At 40.7% G+C, this 22734-nt stretch overlaps 2 protein-coding genes across 2 annotated transcripts in view; both read right to left on the bottom strand.

Annotated features, from left to right (window-relative positions):
- Positions 1–6151: 6151 nt before the first annotated feature.
- On the bottom strand, positions 6152–13100 carry ISCA1 (iron-sulfur cluster assembly 1). Its single transcript, XM_066569566.1, has 4 exons — positions 12955–13100; positions 10880–10933; positions 9068–9173; positions 6152–8601 (listed from the first exon to the last, which is right to left on the bottom strand). The coding sequence occupies exons 1-4, from the start codon at positions 13033–13035 to the stop codon at positions 8453–8455; spliced, it is 390 nt and encodes a 129-aa protein (XP_066425663.1). The 5' UTR covers positions 13036–13100; the 3' UTR covers positions 6152–8452.
- Positions 13101–16570: 3470 nt separating this feature from the next.
- The window catches only part of TUT7 (terminal uridylyl transferase 7), a 31385-nt gene continuing 25221 nt past the window's right edge, over positions 16571–22734 (bottom strand). Inside the window, exons 25-28 of the mRNA XM_066569497.1 lie at positions 21369–21688; positions 19527–19603; positions 19295–19358; positions 16571–17596 (exon numbers count right to left, since the gene is read on the bottom strand). Of these exons, the coding sequence (XP_066425594.1) occupies positions 17532–17596; positions 19295–19358; positions 19527–19603; positions 21369–21688 (526 nt within the window). The 3' untranslated portion in view covers positions 16571–17531. The remainder of the gene's footprint in view (positions 17597–19294; positions 19359–19526; positions 19604–21368; positions 21689–22734) is intronic.

Here is a 22734-nt window from a genome sequence, read left to right as displayed (position 1 = left end):
GCTATAGATAGGATAAAAGAGCCAGGGGGGATTCCCTCTTATATGGGAATAAAGGAAGGAAGAGATGAGTCATTCAGATCTTTTATAGATAAGGCGGCCAATGCTATCGAGCAGGAAGGAGTCCCTGACTTCATGAAGGGTACTTTGTTGAAAAAATGCACACTCCAGAACAGTAATCAGGCGATGAGGAACGTATTAAATACCCTAGGAGCTAATTGGTCTATAGAAGAAGCTTTAGAACGATTGGCGAATGTGCCCGTAGGAAATCAAGCAATGTTAGTAGAAGCTATTAAGGAGTTAGGAGTAGGATTTCAAAAACAAGCAGCAGCCTCACAGAGTCAGGTGTTGGCTGCTCTTGCACCCCTACAAGCAGCGGCAACAAATACTGCTCGGGCTCCATCTGCTGGCCGATTCAAATGTTACCGGTGTGGAGGCATGGGACATACGTGATGGGCTTGTCAAGCAGCCAGCGTCTGGTGCCAAAGTTGTCGCTCGGACGCCCACAACACCGGAGCCTGCCGACGCTGCTCGGGAAACGGGAAGGCCAGCGCGTCCACCAGCCACCGCACCCAGACACAAGTAGCTGCTGTCAACACCTCAGCCCAGCTTCCCTTCAATCAGCCACCGCCGGGAGCCTCGAGCTAGACGTGGCAGCTTCAGTAGCAGTAACATTGATGACCACCCAACCGGAAAAGGTTCCGACTGGAATAAAGGGATCAATCATCATTGATGGACAACCTATGAGAGCTTTGCTCCTGGGACGATCATCGGCCACCATGATGGGATTATTTGTTTTACCTGGGGTAATAGACGCTGATTATACAGGGGAAATTTGTGTCATGGTACATACTCCTTTTCCTCCAATACAAATTGAGAAAGGACAGAGGATAGCTCAATTGGTTCCATTGGAGCAGATGACTAAAACATTACCCCCTCATCAATCACAGTTGAGAGGGGAACGAGGCTTTGGTTCCACTGGAGGACTCACTCTATTAACAATAAACCTGAATGATCGACCAAAGCGCACTGTAATAATAGAGTATCAGGGTGGGAGGCAAACCTTGGAAGGTTTATTAGATACTGGCGCAGACTCCAACATTATTAGTCCAGATTTCTGGCCCCACAACTGGCCATTACAGCCAACCACAGTGACAGTTACTGGGGTTGGAGGCCTAACGCTTGCAAGAAAATCACCCATGTTATCCGTAACTATTGATGGAAAAATTTTACGGAGTGTTTTCTCAACTGTACCTTTGCCCCCTACTGTGCAGTGCCTCATTGGCTGGGATATTTTGGTTCAAATGGGAGTAGTGCTGACAAATGAGCACCCTTTAGGCTAATGGCCATTGCGTGGACTTTCCCAATCCCGCTAACTTGGACCACTGACGTTCCAGTGTGGGTTAAGCAATGGCCGTTAAAAAGGGAAAGTCTGGAACAAGCTCATATACTAGTACACGACCAATATAAGCAAGGCCATTTACAATTGTTGACAAGTTGCAGTTGAGGTCCTGGCAAGCAGAACTTCAGGCATTTACAGGGTTACCTGGCCACCAAGGGTAACAGTTGTATGAATCCCCAGAACAGAAAATTCTAGCATGGTTTAGGTGGGAAACCCAGCACTTAGTCAAACGCACTTTAGGGCAATCTCAGTCGTGTATTTTACAGTCTAAGTGTGGTCGGGGTATTCCCCTGTCACAGTCAAGTGTAATAGGTCCGATTTCAGGAGATCAAGATCCCAACCAAGTGTGGGACAATTGTTTGAGAGACCTAAAGAGATTAAGTCTGGGCAGATCAGGGAGGAGAAAGGGAAAAGGAAAGAAGAGACATTTTTAATGATTTTTGAGAAACATGTTTATTTCCCAAATGTCTGGGTGGTTCAAAGCAGTGCCTGGAAAGATCAGGTTGACGTGGTGGACTTATGCTGTTGCTTTACTAATCTTCACCCTCTTAATAGACAGTGCAGACGTCGCTGGAAGAGTGGAAACCCATCAAGTATGGGCCCCACCTCAGCCCAAGACTAACATCTGGGTCACCCTGGCAAACTTAACTAAACAGGAGGCTATTTGTCTGTCATTATTTTCTCCCGGTAATCCATTTACAACCTGTTTGGTTGGGTTACCAGCGGATCCCTGGCCATGCCCCTCATATGTACCCACCTGCAGGACCAACGATGCTAGGGCAAGTGTAGATAATTGGGACCAATGGGTTTCCTTTTTTCGCATAGCACCGCAGGAACCCCAAGAATTGGAACTGTTAGGTTCAGTGATGGTAGACGCATGTCTTAATTTCAACCATAGAAGCCAGCTGCCAGACAAGAACCATTCCACTATTGTAACTTCCAGCATGGCTGTCTACCAAAATGCAACAGCCTGGTGCAATTATACCACAAAGAAAGTATCAATCTCATCAAATGACCCTATTCAATTGCCAGCAGGATACTTTTTAATATGTGGAGACTGCGCCTGGCCTGGTATCCCATCTATGCTGTGAGGGGGGCCATGTACAATTAGACGGCTGTCTCTACTTACTCCCAACACGTCCATAATAATAAATATGAGCCACCACCATCATCGAAATAAATGAATGGCTCATGGATTTGCTGCAGACTGCAAGGACGATGTAAAATTTAGGTCCCCAGAGGCCATAGTTGCAGCATCTTTCTTGGCTCCAGGGGTATCGGCAGCAGGTGCTCATGCCATTTTGAATAAGTTGGGATGTTGGCTTGCTAAGCAAACCAATGCCACCTCTTAGGCACTTTCTAGCCTTTTGCTTGATGTTGATTCTATTCGCCATGCAACGCTTCAAAATAGAGCTGCAATTGATTTTCTTTTACTTCCACAAGGCCATGGTTGTGAAGAATTTGAAGGCATGTGTTGCATGAACATTTCTGACCATTCACGATCCATCCACTCCCAGCTCTCTGAGTTGTGGAGGTTAACTGGAAACTTACAGGTAGAATTGGGTTTTAGTATTGATGAATGGCTCAAATCTTTAGGCCTGGGATCATGGTTACGCTCTATTGTTAAGGTTAGCATTATAGTGGGCATTATAGCTTTGTTAGTAGTATTAATTTTGCCATGTTTTTGCATGTGCCTACAGAACATGGTGCAAAAGATGATATCTGCTGCATTTAATCAGACCATGCTTGTTCAACAGAAAAACGGGGGAAGCGTGGAGAGCTTTGTGGACAGTTGGCTAGCTGAGAAAGGTCACGTAGACGTGATACCACTGGTTAAACAAGAAGGAGACAAGTCTAGGAGTCAGCAGTCAGTGTCCAATGATGGGCAAGGACATTGTGCCCTTGGTGCAACAACAGGATAGAGGAGAGGATCTTTTGCCAAAAATATGAGGACAGTTTGAGCAGAATAATCACAAGAATGTAGAAGTAGCAACACAATAACCATAAGAATACAGAAGTAGGCGTAGTTGGCTGAAAAGTAACTAACCAATAATGAGCTCTTCTTTGCAATATGTATGAGCTTCATTAACACCAATGTAAATATGTGTGACTATCAATAAAGTTCGAGACTTGCTGATCACTCATATTGGGTGCCGCATTTCTCCTGCCAATCCAACATCTTCACATTGATGGTGCAGGACTGTAAAAATATAAAACTTGGATGACTCTGAATTTTTCTGTTGCTTAAATTTTTTGAAGACCAGAAGTTTTGATAAATATGCAGTTCAGTAGCAATTGATCATCATACAACACAAACAAATCATCTTTGCAAAAGAAACCTGTAAAATCTAAACCAAAAATAATCACAGGCTGATTATGAAAGTAAATCACAGAAGAGAGAGACAACCATGTTCCCAAACAGTCCACAATAATGATGAGTACATTTCCTTTGAACGCATATGTAATATGCATATCTTAAAATATTTGTAGTAGACTGCAGATGTCAACTGCTCTGTGAAAAAAAAATTCTGCATTATGCCTTGGTTAATAAAATGGCCCAAAAGTAGTTCAAAAATGTAGTTTGCCTGGAACACTGTGTACATGTATAAAACAGATTACTAAGAAGAAGAAAGTGAGCTTTAGGAAGCTGTAACAGTGTGTATATCTCTGCTGAGTTTATGTCCAGAACCCAGGTCAGCCAAATGCCAACCTATCTCTTAGTAGGAAGTTGTGAAAATGAGCATGAATGGTGAAAAAACCCAATGCTTCAAAAGCTAAAGCTGGTCAGAAAGCTCCTCTGCTTTCTTTCCATCTTGGAAATGGTTTGGCCATTTCGATTTCTGTGATCATTTGCCAGGTGTCAGGAACAGATATAAAGCACAGAACAAAATGCAAGAAAGGCAAACAGCTGAGCTGAGCAATGCTTTCCACCTCTATAGGCAGAAGTACTCTGGTATTTGGGAAATCTAATAGGAAACTTGGAACACGGACATGAGGAAAGAGGCGATTTGCCTTTTGAAACGTGTGGACTGGAAACTTGCTGCAACCCAGTGTCAGAAGGTATCTATTCCCATGAACTAGCCTTTGGAATTCTACCCTGTCCCTAGACAGACAGGGTCTGGGGCCCCTGGGTTCTTGTGTGAGAAGCTTGGGGGGCACAGCTGCTGGCTAAGACACGGACAGGCTGAGGCACAGCCCACTGAAAGGGAGCATAAAAGGGGAGAATAAAGACCCTGGTAAAACTGAGTGGTTAACCTTCCCTTGCTGTACCTCTCTTTAAGAAAAATGCCAGAGATTGCATACAAATTTTGCTATTCAAATGCTGTTCAAGCCCAAATCCATGTGGAATTGCACTAAGTATGTACATTTTCCTCACCATGTTGAAGCAGGACATCTCTTAGGTGCTAAAAGTGGCAGTAACGTGCACAGCAGCCCAAACTGCTCACTGGCTGGCAGATTACTTCACAGACAAAAAGTTGTATGGGTCATCAGAAAAAGTAATTTCGAAGTATGATTTTATTTTAAAATTTAAGCACTCTTTTGAGGGTTATTTTGGGTTGAAGACTGAGGTGCACATTCTGACACTTCAGACAACTATGGAATACTTCTGAAAGAAGGAACTGCAAAATTTTAGCATCATAAAATATTTGTGTCATGAACAGCCAGGCAGCCAGTGTTAAGCACAAAGTGGTATAGGTGGAGATTTTTTCCACCATTGAAGGTGCTGATTTAAAGAAACAGGGCTAATAATAATTACAATTACAAAAAAACCCAACAAAAACAATAGAAGCAACATAGAGCATATAAGAATTAAGTTTAAAAAAAAGTTTCTTTTGCATGAAAAAAGTCCCTGAATCTTTTTTATTTTAGCTCCTATTAATTTTGTTCCATCACCTCATGTCCAGTTGACTTGCATATTGAGCTACTCATTTTTTTCCTAAACAAATTCTTCCTGAGCCATTCATAAAGAGCTATAAAACTTGGTTGAACAGGGATATCAACCTGGTTGAGCAAGCAAGTGGTTTTTCACAAGTTCTTAGAGAGCTCCCAACAGAAAAGCTCCTGACTGTATGAAGGATTTCCTCTCTCTCTCTCTGGAATCATGAATATGCAATTGTATCAATGACCTCTGACATTTTTCCAGAATTCATTACTTCACTTTCTATTGTTCAGAATCTTCACCTAACAGCAAAAGGAACCTTTAGGGGTGCAAAGACTGTATCTAAGAGAAAGCCCCAAACGTGTCACGGACATAGTACGCTATAGAATATGAGTGCCATGATACAGCACTGAAGTGGAACAGTGAAGAATACCCTTTGACTCTCATCCTGGAAACACCTAGCCAGCTCCAAAAACCTTTTATGTCAGCAGTTACTTCAATCAAAATCATTATCCTACATTGAGTCATACCATAAAGATTTTTGGTATGTGAAAGCCTTCAAGATATATTCATCTTGTCTGCTATAATTTTTACCATGAGAATAGTGTGCAATGAATTTTAATAGAAGGCTGTGCATTAACAGTGCACTCTCCCAGATGCATAAATATCTTGTGTACATAGTTAACTATTTTTTTTGCCATGTATTTCTATGCCATTTTAATGCTGTTAATATCTGAAAATGTTTAATATTTTGGGGGAATACTAAGTCAGGTAACAGTAGCATTGTGTCTACTTTGTAACCCCAGCACACAAGCGTGTTCTCCCCCCAGTGCTTTTTTTATTACTTTAAAAAATCATTCAAGATAGGAATATTTCATGGTTACCAACAGGCTATATTTATTGTAATTGAGGACTCTACACACATTGTTGCACAAAATTATAATGGACCAATCAACAAAACCATACAGTTTGTATGCAATTGTAAATAGCACTTTAGCAGAAGTTTAACATATTGTGCATTAGTTGTCTTAATGAGGTGACAACTTAAGATGATTGCTTCATGGCAGTACAAAAGTGCAAACTTCCATTCAAGGCATACACAAACACACAAAAAAGATTACTATACATGCCACAGGTCTAAAATAAACCTCAAACCAATGCTCTCCACCCCAAAACAAGTTAAATGAATAAGTACCAGCACTCTTAGCAACCACCAGTGTTACCACATTCAAAGTTTTATCTCTAGCAAGAAGCAGAGAAATGCAATCTGAAGAAATGCCCTTAGCTTGGAGTTTTAGATGTAATGCAACTATGTCACATGAACTCCATGTTTTTGTTTGGCAAGAGTGAAAGAGTTACATCACTAAAGAAGCACTTCACCAGTGTATTACCACTAATTCCTGAATCACTATATGGAGTAACTGTGTGCAACAGTTGACTGTGAAGGGAAATAGTGTCTTTACATCAAAAGGTGATATTCAACTAAAATTCAAGTATTTACTATTAGACTGTAAGTAACTCTGATCTTCTGTTCCTGTGCACTACAAAAAGCAGATGAAGCGTAATTTTTTTTTTCATTTTTATTCTTCCCTTTGCTCTGGGAAAAGGTGTAGAGGGAAGAACCAAAATGTAGGTGCAATCCTACATCTACAGCAGTTGGTGACAGGTCTGTGGGGTACAACTGTCCACATCAAGATGATCTCTGGATTTTCAACACGCAGCCTTAATGCTCTCAGATCATTCCCATCTCAACACCTACAAGACTCCTGCTGTCACCCTCTTTTTTATTTTCACCAGCTGTTCAAATCTGTTGCTCAAGCAGACATGTTACCTTCTATTCTGCACAAGTGAGCACCTGAGCTGCACAATGTCATCTCTGGACAATGAGGAGATAAAAGGATGGAACAGTTTCTCTCTCTCACACCAGGTTGGGAAGGTCTGGAGAGACTTTTACACTTCTGTATCAGCACCAGTGAAGAATTGCTGCAGATTGTATAAGCTTGAAAGACACTTGTTTACAAAACCAAAATTATGATTAAGTAAATTCCAAAGAAAAAATGGCCTCTTACAGTATTTTAATTACTGCCTAGATTAATTTAAAAATAATATGAAATACTAAGGGTTTTTCATAATTAAAAATTATTTTTCTCCTGTTATCAAGTTAAATCCAAGGCAGGAGTTAAACACAGGGGACCACAAACTTTGGTGAAAAAAATCTGCTACTTAGAGTTATGAAAAAGAGTTCAAACTCTAAATTAGTAGCATGCATGATTACAGAAAAAAAAAGTAATGAGAAATCTGAGATTTGTCTCTCAATAAGTTTTCATAGATTTTGGTGCAAACACAGCACATTCTGCGAAGATGGGGAATAAGAATGTGGAAGCAGTTTGCCACCTTTGCAAATTAATTGAGACAAGATAAAAAACTGAAATGTGAAAAACAAGGCCTGCGTATCACTTTTTAGCCCTCCAGTACCAGATACCTCATGCTTTGAAAATGACAAAGTACAGCAGGGACTATGCCTTCAACAAAGAAAGGAAAATCATTAAAATTAGGCTAGCCCTCTTCCAAGCATTTCTACAACAGGCGCTACCATAGCTTATTCACTATATTAATACATGAACAACATTTTTATTTCCCTGAATTTAAGGGAAAATAAACCACCAGAAAATGCACTTGTAAAAAGATGAAAGCATTGGAAAAGTACAAAGTAAGTAAGGACTGTGTGCTTGTATATATAAATCTTTATAAATACACAGAAATGGTTACGATTTTTTGTCCATTGGTTTGTTTGTTTTCCCCAAATCAAAGCAGAACACAATGTATTCTTTCAAATGGGTTTTGAATGGGGAAGTACGAGTAGGATTGACAAAGAAAATGACAGAGGAAAAGAACAGTGAAATTTTATTTCCTTGGCAAGTGGAAGTACAGAGATGTTACTGCAGCACTCACTGTTCTTACCTTTTAGATCCCAATTCATCAGAAATTACAGTGTAACTATATCAGGGTGGAATTTAACACACAGCTTATATTTTTGAATATGTAACTTTATTTTTCTTAATAGTATCCCCACTTTATGCAGCCTACAAACCTGAAGAAAATGCATTTACTTCTGAAAGTCATAATAGTAAGTGTTTTAGGCTGCTGAAAGTCAAAGAAGTAATCCTGAGATTTCAGATGTTAAAGCTTTCTCCACAGCCACATGTTCCTTTGATGTTTGGATTATTGAAGACAAATTCACTGGACAGTTTGTCTTCTACATAGTCCATTTCAGTTCCTAGAAGTGTCAGCTGTGCCTTCTTTTCAATAAACACTCTAACCCCTTGAAAATAACAGAAAACCAGAAATTACATACAGCAAAACCATCATTCACTTTGAAATTCACTTTTGACCAGTAATAAAAAAAGAGGAAGCTAAGCATAAAGACTACTAGTACAACTTGGTTTCCCTGGCCTAATGTGGGGCACTTCAATCACTATATTCTTTCTACCAATAGAAGTCTGGCAGACGTCTGGAACTGTTAACTTATGTGTGCACACGAATGTCTGCTTTTTGACAGGGGACAAAAAAATGATGCTGAGGGAAATAAGCTGTAGAACATGGCAACAAATCTCAGCTTGAGTACACAATTCCCATGCATAGCAGACAGTAACCCATTCCATACCCTTCTTAAAGTCTGTAAATCCAGCAAGATACAAAACTTTGACAATATAGATTTCTTCTCTCAAAATGGCCAGGTTTTATACCCTCCCCAAACAGAATCTTGTGCTGCTGCACCAGAAACTCACCATCTTGAACTACTTCTTCATCAGAGTCTCCTTTCGATTTTGTATATTCTAATGTGTAAGAAAGTCCATTGCATCCCCTTGTACGAACACCTACTTTCACACCTACCTAAATAAAAAGAAACAACAAAAAACACCACCACATGTACGACTTCCTTTTTAAAACCTATTCAGACCATCAAGTTAAAAAATATGCAGAACAATGAAGTGCTGACATTTATTTTTCTCCACTGCCTAAATGCAAAAGTGAATTACTGTAAACAGGTAAGAGGTAACTTTTTCTTTTTTCTTCTATAAATTTGACTGCCAAGATAAAAAACGCATCTGATCCTTGCTGGAGTGGATCACGCCCTCCAGTATGCACAATTTTTGAAGTAATGAACCATAGGCAGTCATATAGGAACCAAGTCCCAAAAAGACAGTCAAATTTCAAAGACAAGTATTTTGTGACTTCAAATTACAGTTTACTCAGATGCTAATTCCGGTCATATGACAGTAACATAATTATGAAGCTGTGAGGCCAAAATAAGGGCAGTTACCAGATTATCACAGAACTCTTCTTCTGTGATAATCTAGTAACTGCCCTTATTTTGACACCGTCAGAAAACTTACTTTAAACCAAAGTTCTGAAAAACATGCATTGATTTTTCATTACCTCTATTGCCAAGAAGCAAACCCCTCCCTAAATCAAAGTATGTATATGTGTATTGGTTAACTGGCCTTAAAAGCCAACTTACCCAATGTTTCTAACATTCACAGCATTCAACAATCAGACAAGAAGAGCATCCATGTACGGAGAAAATCAAGATGTTTTAACAATGTAGACAACTATTTGTATGTAAGAATCTTTAAGAAGTATCCCTCTCACCTTCTACGCACCAGAGCTTCATAACTGAAGAGCCAAACTTCACTATCTATGTCCATATGTTGTGATAAAAATGTATCAAAATGTAACACTTTTCATTAAATGGGCTCTCAAGATAAACTGCATCTGATCCTTTCAGACTAAATGCCTTTCTCTACAGGAACTGCTACAAATAATGGGTTGAAAAATGCAGACACCATTTAAAGTCAGGAAACGACTGACCATATAAACTGTAGGCTCAAGGCTTCCTTAGGATGGTTTAAAACATTAGAACAAATAAGTCTAGTTACAAACATGCAGGAAGCAAAACAAACAATGGCCTTGGTTAATAAAAGAAATATTCTTCTTGGAACAATACTTACTGTAAAAAAAACCCTAATGCTTGTTTTTACAATGATTATAAAAGAAGCCTCTGTGTGTCTTTCCCTCAAGAAGAAAAGATGACAAGCTCATTATTTGGTGAAACACTGGTTACTTAAAAAAAACACATTGTCTGGCAAGTTTCCTAAGAATTAGATATTCTCCAATGCATATGAATATAACTTTATTACTGCATATTTCACAATGAGAATTCCTACAAGAACTTAAATAATAACAGCTGAAGAGCTCTCTCCCTATCAGAAATCATTACTATGTCATACTAAAGGGCTTCATTAAAATGTAGCTCAAAAATATCTGAAGCTTTAAGCTTTTCCAACTTCATTAATCTCAAAAGTAACTGTACAGTGAATTGTCTTTACAGTCAGTTGTTTCCAGCATTTCATTTTATAACAAAACAAAGCTGGATATATAAATAAGCTTATGCATTCCTCACCAAAAAAATATGTCAACATCTCTAACAAACACCTCAGTGTTCAGTTCAAACTTCTAAGTTAGCCAGAAATGCTTTGCAATCATGAGCTGTACTAATATCTTAGCATACCCTACAGACTGACTCTATCTACACTTACATGGTCAGGTTTATCTTTCAGAAGCTCTTTTATCTTCTGGACAGCAGAAGGGGTCTGAAAGACAAAAGAATACATATAAATTTGATTTTTTTTGTTGCTTATTTGTATATTTGCAATGAGTGCTTGCATGTATTAAAGCTGATGCCTGTACTGCTGTAAAACAGATGTCTGCTCAACCTAACTGACACAGAGCACACAACCTCTTCTCACCCACACTGCCAACAAACAGATACCTCAAAAATTCAATCCTTAATACTTAACAGTGGGGGTTTTGGCTGTTAGAATATCAGAGTGGCTTGGGTTGGAAGAGAACCTTAAAGATAATCTAGTTCCAACACCCCTGCCATAGCAGGAACAGTAGGCCAGGTTGGTCAAGGCCTTGGACATAGGCCAGGTTGGTTCAAGCCCAAACTGGGCTTGAACACATCCAGAACTTCCCTGGGCAGCCCATTCCAGTGTCACACCTCGCTCTTCCTAACACCTCATTTAAATCTCCCCTTTGTCCTATCACTGCAGTTCCTGATGAAAAGTCCCTCTCCAGCTTCCCTGTAGGCCTCCTGCAGATTCTGGAAGGTTGCTGTGAGGTCTCCAGACAACCCTCTCTTCAAGGTGAACAGCCCCAACCTTCTCAACCTGTCTTCATAAACGAGGTGGCTGCAGTCCTCTTACCACCTTTGGACTTGCTCCATGTCTTCCCAGAGCTGGATGCAGGGTTCCAGGTGGGCTCTCAGCAGAACAGAGCAGAGGGGCAGAATCCCCTCCCTCCCCTGCTGCCCACGCTGCTTTGGCTGCAGCCCAGGGCACGTTTGGCTTTCTGGATTACAAGTGCTCATTGCTGGGTCATGTCCAGCCTCTTATCAACCATCACACCCAGGTCCTTCTTGATATGGCTGCTCTCAATCCATTCTCCACCTAACCTGTTGGTGTGCCTGGGATTGCCTTGCATTTCACTTTGCTGAACTTTATGAAGTTTGTCCACCTCTCAAGCCTGTCAAGATCCATGTTGTTTCTTTGCAACTTTTTCTTCCAAAATCCCTATCATAATTCAATCAAGTAACTCTTTCTTGTAAAACTTTTGTCACATATCCATTACAGATAAAAATCAGTAAGATATAGAGGGCTTATAGCCTACATCTCGCTCCCCATTAACCTTAAGGGGACCTCTGACTTAACAGCAGATAAAATTCACCATTCATGCAGATCTAGTTGATGCACAAATGCAAGAACAAAATGCAAACGTCGAAATTTCCATTACATTCCCACAAGTTTCTAAGACACTGAGAAAAGCATTAGTAATGTGAAGCTCTTGCCACGAGCCGAATTAAATACACAAAGCAAACTTCAAGTAGACTTGCAGCAGAAAATCCTTTCTAATTACCACTACCACTCTTGTTGCTAGAGACCCATTACTGGGCAGGAATTACCCGCTCTGACAAACGACTGAGCTCTGTGCACTTGATCTGCCCCTGTTCCCGCGGAGACATGGCTGTACTTTTCTCTGCAGTGCTCTCAGAATCAGAGGTTGGAAAAGACCTCTGAGATCACCGAGTCCAACCTACGACCAAACACCATGTTTTCAAGTTTGACCTCTCCAGCACGGCCGCTAGTACAGAATGCACGCACTTTACTATCAACAACAGGATGTAAAGCGTTCTTGGAAAGATCCTACGCGTCAGCCTCGGTAAGTAACGCATTACCCTTTTCCAAAAAATTTCATCACATACTTTTTTTGGAGTGTCTATGCGACCAGGCCCCGCGCTCGCAGGGGCCGCACGGGTGCTGCCCCGGAACCCTGCGGTTCCGCAGACGGAGCGGCGGAGCGTGGGGCCTCCTCTCAGCGGGACCGCCGCGGAGCAGGAGCCACCGCCCGCCTCTCAGCTCGCCAGGGGAAAGAAGAGCCCGCTGCAGCCCGCCCGCCGCAGCCGCCCCGCTGGGGCTACCGACGCCGGCCCGTCCCCGTCCTTGCGCCCGCCCCGCTGTCGCCAGGGCCCGCCTCACTGCCCGTGGCGCAGCTCCCGCACCCGGGAGGTGCCGCGGTCCCCGCGTCCCGCCCGCTGCCGGCCCGCGGCACTGACCAGCGTGAGGGCGGCGCGGGTCGCCTGGATCCTGCGCTTGCTGACGGCGCGCACCGTGGCGCGCACCACGGACGAGGCCATGGCCCGGCGCCCTCGGCCAGGGCAGCGCCGCCTGCACGCAGTGACGCCACCGCGCACGGGCCGCGGGCGGGGACGGGCGGCGGCGGCTCCACCCCCGGAGAGGCGCCCGGTCCCGCTCCGGCCGCGGCTCCGCGCGGGCGGGGCAGCGCAGGCGGCGGGGCAGCGCGCCCAGATAAGCGGCAAAGATAGCCGGGACGCCCTGCTTGCCCTTCAGCCGCCCTGGCGGAGGCCGCGGCAAAACAGCCGCCCAGTATCACGTGGAAAGGGGAGGTTTTTCCTGAAAGCCTTCAATGATTGGTCTGTCAGCGCCGTTGAAGGTCCAAGTTAACAGGTTACGGAATAACAATCTTTATTAATTTAGAGTGCTAGGGGGTTGGAATGGAGCTTAAAGATCATCTAGTCCCAACCCTTTTGCCGTGGGCAGAGACACTGCCCACTAGACTAGATTGGTCAAGGCCTTATCCAGAACTTCCCTAAGCAATCCATAACCAGTGCATCACCTGCCTCACAGTAACAAATGTCTTCTAATACCTCATTTGAATCACCCCCTTGTCTTGTCACTACAGTTCCTGACGAAGTCTCCAGTTTCCCTGTAGGCCCCCTGCAGATATGGGGAGGTTGCCATGAGGTCTCCAGTTAACTTTCTCTTCTTCAAACTGAACAGCCCCGACCTTCTGAGCCTGTCTTCATAAGGGAGGTGGCTGCAGTTCTCTTATCAGCTCACTGCAGAGAAGGCCACACGCTTAACAATTCCATATCCTTCTAAAATTGGAGGTCCCAGAGCTGGATGCATGCACAAGAGGCAAGCAGGAGAGACAGAATCCCCTCCCTGGTCCTGCTGCTTTGGATGCAACCTAGAATTCTGATATTTTAAGGTGCAAGAATTGCTGGTGACCGTAGCTGACCGTGAAAACATATTCAGAGCAATATTTTAATTCAAAGCACTGTACTAAAAACCTCTAATCCCTGACAAAAGCCAGCTCAAGACAACAATTTACAGAACACTGTTCTTACCCCATAGTTGTCCCCACAGGGGCAAAGACAGATTGAGCCTGTCAATTGACTCCAGAAGTTACAATGGAGTCTTTCCTAACTTCTCACCCTTCTGAATTCATTTTTGTACTATTTGCTTATGTTTAGATGGAGCTAGAGTGGCTGTAGTCATATAGCTTACCCTGTGAGGAGTGGTTGTACGTTGGGGGTGGGTATCTCAGAATACATAGTATGTCAGCCTAAGGAGAGTGATTCCACCACAGCTGCTGATTCGTCAACAGGACACCTTCCTTTATCTCCCTTGGTGTTCAGCTGCTGTGCAGCTTATCAGCCAGAAAGGACCACTAAGTTCAAGCCTCTGCAAGAGCCTGGTGATAGTGTATCTACTCCACCCACCTTTAGCATGTACAGTGAGTGGGAAGTCAGGCACGCTGGCGACATTCCACCCAGGGAGTAGCAATCCTATTTTCCTCTACAATTTCCGTACCATTATCTTTTTACCCCCAGACATTTTCCCACACCAGAGAACAATGGAGGCCCATGAGTGCATAGTTCCCCACCTACAAAATACAGGCACAGAATGTGAATATTTATGGACTGCCACACTGGCAAGCATTTTAAAATAATGCATATGGCTATTCAATATGAAGCTTTGGCTCAGAGGGCAAAATGCATGTGTAGAGTAATTCAGTTTGGACAAATCCCTGAGCAAAGTGCAGAGGACCTGGAACCTTCACAGACAATGCATTGTGTCTGCCCTCCTGCTGAGCAGGATCCTGCCCTTTCCTCTGGGTTCATGCCAGTCTGGGGCCAAGTAAGAGGATGGCCATGCAGTGGTCAGGGCCCAGCTGCCCTTCTTGATCCCTGCCTGGTGCAGAGGCAGTGTGGGAGGAGAGCGTGAAAGCTGCTGGATGAACTGAGCTGCCATTCCTCAACTCCTGGTGGCTGCAGCGACTTCAAGTTGAAGAAACCCCAACAGCCTTGGTACAGGGAGACTCTTACTTTAAGTTGAATGATGGCTATGCCAGAAGGTAAACAAGTACTCATTTTTCATTTCCACATTCTAGCATCCTTAAATATGCTAGATAATACTTTAAATCCCTGTTAATGAAGTCCAAGCACAAGAAACACATTTGAGTCTCATCACCTCACTTACTTCCCTGATTCTGAGCTTAGTAGTTCTGAAGAGCTTGGTAGTAAGTCAGATGTGTTAGGTGTTTTTTACATACATAATTATGCTCTTTTCTGAGGCACAGTACTACTACTTCAAATATAAAGACAGCAGGTGTATAAAAAATTTGTATTTTTTTTAGCTACAAAGAGTGTGTCTTTTCACATGTAATTCATGTACCTTGAGCATGCATCTCAACTAAACTACGCCTTCTTAGGGGCAAGGGGGGTTTAATGCACTACTGGGCTGAAAGCTGAAGTCAGTACACTTGAGGGGGGGAAGCTCATGAACAAATGCAGCTAATACCTCCTTCATCATTTAAACTCGACTATGCAGGCACAACTTTCTTCAGGATGCCTCCAATCATCAATCCTTAGTCCCCTGCCTGCTGAATATATGTCCACATGGAAGACTGAACATGGGCTAGAAAAATTGCCTTCTCCAGGACAGGATAAATGCAAAAATCAATTTTAAAATATAACTATTTCAAGTTAGATTTCAAGAAATATTGATATGGTATCAGTATGGAAGAAAAAGCCAACAACTTTCTATGCTAGAAAACTCCCATTCTAAGCAGCTATTTCAAGCCCTGGAAGCTTTAAGTAAAATTTTAACAGATGGGGAAGCAGTTTTAAATATAGCTAGGAAACAAACCCCACCAGAACAATTACATTAGGGAAAATGTATGTGTGTGATCTCATGGTTAAACAGCTAAATGACATTGAGTTACCTGTTTAAGAAAGTTAACTGTGTTGCAAACCTGAAAAACCTTCATATTTCTAAATTTCTGATAACCTACTGTTCACAGCAGGTTAGCAGCACTGATAACCTACTGTTCACAGCATAAAACATATTCCAGCTTTGGAAACATAGACATCAAAAGCATTTGAAATTCCTTTGAAATATGATGACAGCACTTTTTTCCAATAAAAAGGCAGCATAAATAAATAACTGCCTGTCCCTCCGTATCATTAAGAAGGACAGAGTATACACCTGGTTCAGAAGAGTTTATACACTTCAATCCCACCAGCAAAATTGGATGTAACTCTGTTAAAACTAAATAAAGCACAAAGGTAATATGCTTGAAAATGTGTTTAGGAAAGAACACAGAAGAAATTATTTGTGAAAGCAACACATCTGTAAGTTCATAGATAGCTGGCTTCAGATGGGTGAAAACCAGAACAAGACTTGGGATGCTAGTTCCCTAAGACCCCTTTGGCAATTCTAGCTTTCAGCTTCCATAAAAATAGCTAGGGAAAAAAAATTGAACATGATGGTTCTAAATCCAGATAATTATAGTAAATCCGTTTCTACATGTCAGGAAGATTGAAAACTACAACCTCAGGAAAAAAAAGAGAGACCTAAGTCTGATTTTCACTTTTTTTTAAAATTTATTTCAGATTCATAAATTAACAGTGGTTTCAATTTTAACACATAACTATTTCTCTTTTGAACAAGGTAGACGGTGCATTACCACCTCTGGAAGGATTTCAAGTAAAACTCAAGTTCGTACTACTAATGAATGTAAATTCTTGACTGGTACAAGGATCCTCTTCATATTCTATGAAAATGGACATGTATTTTTCCCCAGTTGCCAAATATAATACCTCTATTTCTTAAAGCATTTTTGTCTGTATCCCCAAGGCCTTGAAAAAGATTCTTAGCAGCAACAAAACAGGACTGACCTGTTACCTAATCTCTCTTTCTTTCTTGAACACGAGCACAGCAGCAAATAAACTCCCATAAAATCACAGAACAGAAAACAACCCCACAAAATCTCAGTGGCACTGCTTGTCCAGAGATTGTTTAAAATATGATGACTAGTGTCTATCTTTTTAGTTCTCTGGAGAAATAAACAAGAATATAGCAGTCTACAAACATCTCAAACACTTACACAAGGATTCAGTAAACAATCAACATTAATAAATATCATTTGCTCCTTCAAAAGATTCATTTTTGAAGAAAATATAATTTATTTGGCTAGCACATGTTTTAGTGCAGTTTAAAATGGTCAGGTGGAACAACAAAACCCTGAAAACAGTTCATTTTTAGTACCTGCCCTTTTCTAAATGCATTACCTAGTAAACAAATACAAAACATCATGGCTTTCTATTAAAATGCTCAAACAATCTATTGTAAAGAGCAGGGGTCTGTATTAAAATCCACAGTTGCTTGTACTAGCAATCTAAAAGAAAACACCCATATTTCATTGAACTTAAGCTGAAGGTTGTCTATGCTGCTGTCCTGTGAATTCAGAGGCTTTAGCCAAAGACATTTCTTTTAAGTGAATAATGGGCCTGTGTTGCAATTTATCAGTGCTTAATATCCCTCATCATTCTTGCTGGGTCCTCTTCTGTGAGGCTTTTCCCTGAGTCATGTATTTATTGGAAAGGCTGCCTAAATTGGGAAGAAAAAAGCATAATGCTTTAAAGGTATTATTTGTTGGTTTTTAAAAACCAAAATCAAACAAAAACAAAACAAACAAAAAAAACAAACAAACAAAAAAAAAACCCCACAAAAACCCCAGAAGGACATAAATGAACTGAAACAAAAAGACAGGAGAAAATTACTGTCAAGTCAAACTACAATGAAAGGACACACAGTTCAACTTAAGATCATTACCTGCTAATGGAAAGTAGGAAATAATCAGATACAAAATTGAGAACTAGCATTTTCTTGAACTAAACACCTTATGACAAACCACTTTGGTGGTTTCACAAAATCCCCAAACTAAATTTGAAAAAGCTTACCAGGAAAGACAAAAAAATGTGTCTTCCCAACAAAACTGATAATTTGATTTGAGGTACTTAATTGCAGTCAAGTCTTCACAAACTTCAGAGAACTAATTAGGTCCCCCTCCAACTGCAGAGAGATTAGTGTATACAATGCATATACATGGTGCTGAAAGGTTTGCAGATTTGTATTAGAAATTGCAATTAAAACAAAAGCAGCTATTCTTAAAATCTTCATTGTACTTGCTAATAAGTGCGTGAAATTGCAGTAAGGAAGCTACATTGTTAATCAGGCATTTAAAGCAAAACATTTCTGATTCAGAAGGAGTACACAAAGGCCTTTATAATACAATCTCACTGCTACTTCTAAATGTAATTTTTAACTTCTTTGCGTTTTAGCAACCAAGGATGTGGTTTGATAATCTCTAAGTTAGTTTATCATGTATAATTCTAGACAATTACTGCAAGAAATCCTCACAGGAAAGCATTGCATGTTTTGTCCCTGAAAAATCAGAGAACCAACCCCATGTAAGCTGAAACAGGTGAGATTGATACAAGTCCACCATACCCTGCTGCAAAATAAATCCACCAGAGTCAGTGATATAAAGGCACAGAATTGTTATGCCTAAGTTTTGCTTCAAATACAAAACTCAAAATTTGTACACTTCTCCAGATTAAAAATTAGGTGGCTTCAGCCTGTTCAAGCTGCCACTGTGTTCAGCAAATTGGCTTGAGTTTCTATAAGGACTGATGAAGAATCATACAATTATAGAACGATTTGGGTTAAAGGTCATTTAGTCCAACTCTCCTGCTGTGGGCAGGGACATCTTCAACTACATCAAGTTGCTCAGAGTCCCATGCAACCTGACCTTGGATGTTTTCAGGGGTGAAGCATCCACCACCTCTCTGAGCAATCTGTGCCTGTGTTTCACCATCCTTGTTGTAAAAAACTTCTTTTTTTAGTCTAATGTAAATTGACCCTCTTTCTGTTTTAAAACATTACCCCTTACTATCCCCTGCTAAAAACTTTCTTCCCACCTTACTTAAAGGCCCCTTTTTACAACTGAAAGCCCACAATAGCCTTCCTTGAAGCCTGCTTTTCTCTAGGCTGAACAACCCCAACCCTCTCAGCCTCTCCATAGGAGAAGTGCTCCATCCCTCTAATTATTTTGGTGGCTCTCTTCTGAACTGGCTCCAATAGGTCCATGTCCTTCCTGTGCTGGGACCCCAGAGCTGGATGCAGGGTTCCAGGTGGGCTCTCACCAGAGCAGAGCAGAGCAGAGCAGAGCGGTAGAAACCCCTCCCTCCCCTGCTGGCCAGGCTTTTACACATAGTTTCTGAATTGAAATGAAGATATACATACCTGACTGGGGACTCAAAAATACTTTTCCTTTTTGTTTCTTTTTTTCTTCATGCATAAGCACTCCCTATAAAAACATTCACATATCAATAAACCAACAAAACTGAAGTATTTGATTTCACCACATAGAAGTTTTTCCTTGAAAGCTTAGGTAAAGCTTTTCTTAATTACTTTATATGGGCTTTAAAACATATAAAAAGTAAAAGATGAAACCAAAGTGGCACTTGGTGTTTACCTGATTTAATCTACCAGCATGTTTGAGAGCAGTGGGTAAAGAAGGGGACCCGCACACCACTTCTGACTTTGAGCCATCTGAAAAAATCATAAGAAGGAGTTGCTAACTGGAAACTAGTTTCCATTTCACTTATCATAAAACAGAAAAACACCAAAATATTTTCTATCTAGAATCAGAAAATGTAGACTGTGGGACATTGTTATTTTCCTCAATTTTATAACATGGAAAACTCACATAATGTGGAGACATACATTTAAGCTAGGAACCTACAATAAATTAATCTTCGTATCCTGCTCCAGAATCAGCAGAAGACAGGGAACTTAGAATGAATGAAGGTAAGGTGGTAAGTGAAGTGTCCACAGTCTCACAAAATGCAGCAATGCAAAGAGTGAAGTCTAGACTCTTTGATCCATTTGTTTGTAGTACTTTATTCAACTAGGAAGAACACTTGAGGCAGTAAGCAAGCAATAAAAGACAAAGCCCAACCTACAGCAATTCTTTCAAATTGAAACATATTGAGTCCCAAAATACAAATCATAGATAAAAACACCAATTGCAGAATGTATTATTTTAGACATATATACTGTACAGCCTAATAATAGTTCTCCTGTGATGAATGCTAAATGTGATTGACTATGAAAGAGTCAGGAGTATTCCCCTCCACCTTAAAAGAGGCTCAGTATCACAGCAAACAGAATGGCTGGAAGAGAAGTTTAATGAGATAAGGTCAAAGATGAACAAACTCAAAAGTTAAATTTAGACTTGACATACATCTTCAAAAGGTTAGAAGCTGAATGAAGCATGGTTTCAATTTTTAATCAACTCTTCTGTCCCTCCAGTACTTCTAGTAGTCTATCAAAGTAAGAATACTTCTAAATATATTCACAATTTTGAATATACTTGCACCATTTTCCTCCCTCTTCCAGTATTTTAACACAGTCCTATGCTTTCTTCCACTAAATGCATCTGATTATGAAGAGTTTCCTGATCTAAGGCAGACAGGATATTTCTGCAAGTAGAGAAAAGCTGGTTTGAAAAATATGATATAAAAGACTCCAATCTGTTCCTTTAAGAGGTCAAGTTATGACTAATTTGTAAAACAAATTTTTTCCAGCCTGAACTTAAGTGCACCCAGGTTTACGTACAGGGAAACAGTGATACTTTGCTCCTTTGGAAGCCAATCACAAATACCACCTACTGTCTTAAGTCTCAGTTTTATCTTAGAAAGGTATTCCTTCACAACACACATGATGAGTGATCAATCATATTTGAAAGATGACTTAGATGATTATGTACTTTTGCTTAGCGGTGATTCATTCAGGTCTGTCAGTCAGGATCTATAAGACGAACTTTTGTATCCCTTCAACTGCTAAATCAAAACCATTTTAATTTTATTCACAAAACTCAATCTGAGCAAATCTGTACACTTTTCATTTTGACTTCAGGGTCATATAGAATCGCTCTGGTTTAGGTAATGTGAAGAGCTGTAACACAAGCTTCTGTTGCAATTATGATGAAATGGAAGAGAAGCTTCCAGTAATTTGAAATGTTGGCAAACTCATATATTGTGATAACAATGAAAGCAATTTCAACATATTTGATACTCATACCCTTTTTATTACAACTATCTTATCAGCTAAGAGAAATCATGCCAAATCTACCAGGATACAGCACATTTCTGAAAGGAAGGCGAGGATGAGGGGAAAATAGTTAAATGTGACTACATTAAAAAACCCCCCACATTTACATGATGCAAAAACCTTATCGGTTAGTCAACCACGTTAAAAATACAAAAAACCCCATAAGTGCTATTTAAACTACTCGGCTTTATCAGTTTCATACCTGCAACTCCTTTGTATTGTGGGCATTCCTTTTTAATATGACCTTCTCTTCTACAGATAAAACAACGTTTTTCTCTTATGTCTCTGTCTTCCAGGAGCTTCCATTTCTCTGCTGATTGCCTGGGAGTCTTCTCTCTCCCAGTTTCCACTATTACCCTTGCTAGTTTCCTCTTCTGAGGTGTACATAGGTGCAACTTTCCCTCCTTGATTGAGTTCTCCTTTTCTGTTGGTTTATTCTGCATTTCTTTGTCCTCTCTGCTTTTTTTCTCCTTGATTTCTCCATACTTTTGTGTACCTTCATAATCACGACGCCGTCTTAGTCTGCAGGAGCAGAAAAGTGCTGCAGAATTCAGACTCCTTACATTCACACAGAGACTCAATAAAAAAAACCAAACAGAAAACGCATGTGCTATCCTTAGACAAAATAATTCTTAAGCAGGATCAATAAAGTGAATTGCCGTACTTTTCCTTTGACTCTTCCACCAAACAGTGCTCCTCTTCATCACTCATGATGTTACATGTATTTAATAATTTAACTTTACAATTAGATGATAATACAGTCCTAAATTCTAATAATGGCAACTCAAAAAATATAAGAACAACTGAAAATCTGTCTCCTCAAGTTGCATACAGTGGAAGAGAAGAAATACCAAGCAAATTGCTAAAGAAGTACAAAAAAATAGGGCTACAGTTCTGGGTTTTTTCTATTTGTATGACTCAACCAGAACTCAGTTCTTTCCTTCTGAAACTGCATACTCACTTTAAATGTCTCTTCAGTTGAGAGAAGCTTCTAACACTCTGTGACCTGAAAGTCTAGTAGTGAGGAAACACTACCACTATCAGACTTATTTCATCTAACGTCATACATGACTAGAGAAGGTGACAGGAGTGAAATCTCCAAATCTGAAGGTGATACCAGAATCCTTTGGCAAGTTGGATGTCTTGCTAATGGCTAGAAACTTGGAAAATACTTCACAAAACTGAATGAAAGGCAAAAGAATGGCACGAGCTTCAAGGAAAGCTTCTTTTTTTAAAAAAAAAGGCATAAAAGGAAGGCCTGGGGAACTGGTCATTCTCACCTCTGACTGGTAAGATCATGGAGCAGATCCTCCTGAAAACTCTGCTAGGGCACGTGGAAAACAGAGAGGCAACTGGTGACAGCCAACATGCCTTTGCTAAGAGCAAATCATACCTCACAAATCTGGTAGCTTTCTATAAATAAGGGTTACAGAAATGGTGGGTAAAGAAAGTGACTGATAACATGTACCAGGACTTCTGCAAAGCATTTGACACTGTCTTACACAAAATCCTTGTCTATAAAATGGAAAGATGGATTTGATAGGTGGACCACTCAGTGGATATGTAAT

This window comes from Molothrus aeneus, chromosome Z, assembly GCF_037042795.1.
Source record: "Molothrus aeneus isolate 106 chromosome Z, BPBGC_Maene_1.0, whole genome shotgun sequence".
Taxonomy (NCBI): Eukaryota; Metazoa; Chordata; class Aves; order Passeriformes; family Icteridae; genus Molothrus; species Molothrus aeneus.
The sequence above is the reverse complement of the archived record's forward strand: the minus strand, read 5'-3'. Positions and strand labels throughout refer to the sequence as shown.

Bases quoted from the DNA above. Each gene is read 5' to 3' on its own strand.
- ISCA1 (XM_066569566.1), bottom strand. From the start codon at position 13,035: ATGGCCTCGTCCGTGGTGCGCGCCACGGTGCGCGCCGTCAGCAAGCGC. The intron at 10,934-12,954 runs GTCAGTGCCGCG...TTTGTCTTTCAG, and splicing joins CCCGCGCCGCCCTCACGCTG to ACCCCTTCTGCTGTCCAGAA. The intron at 9,174-10,879 runs GTAAGTGTAGAT...CTTTTTATTTAG, and splicing joins TGAAAGATAAACCTGACCAT to GTAGGTGTGAAAGTAGGTGT.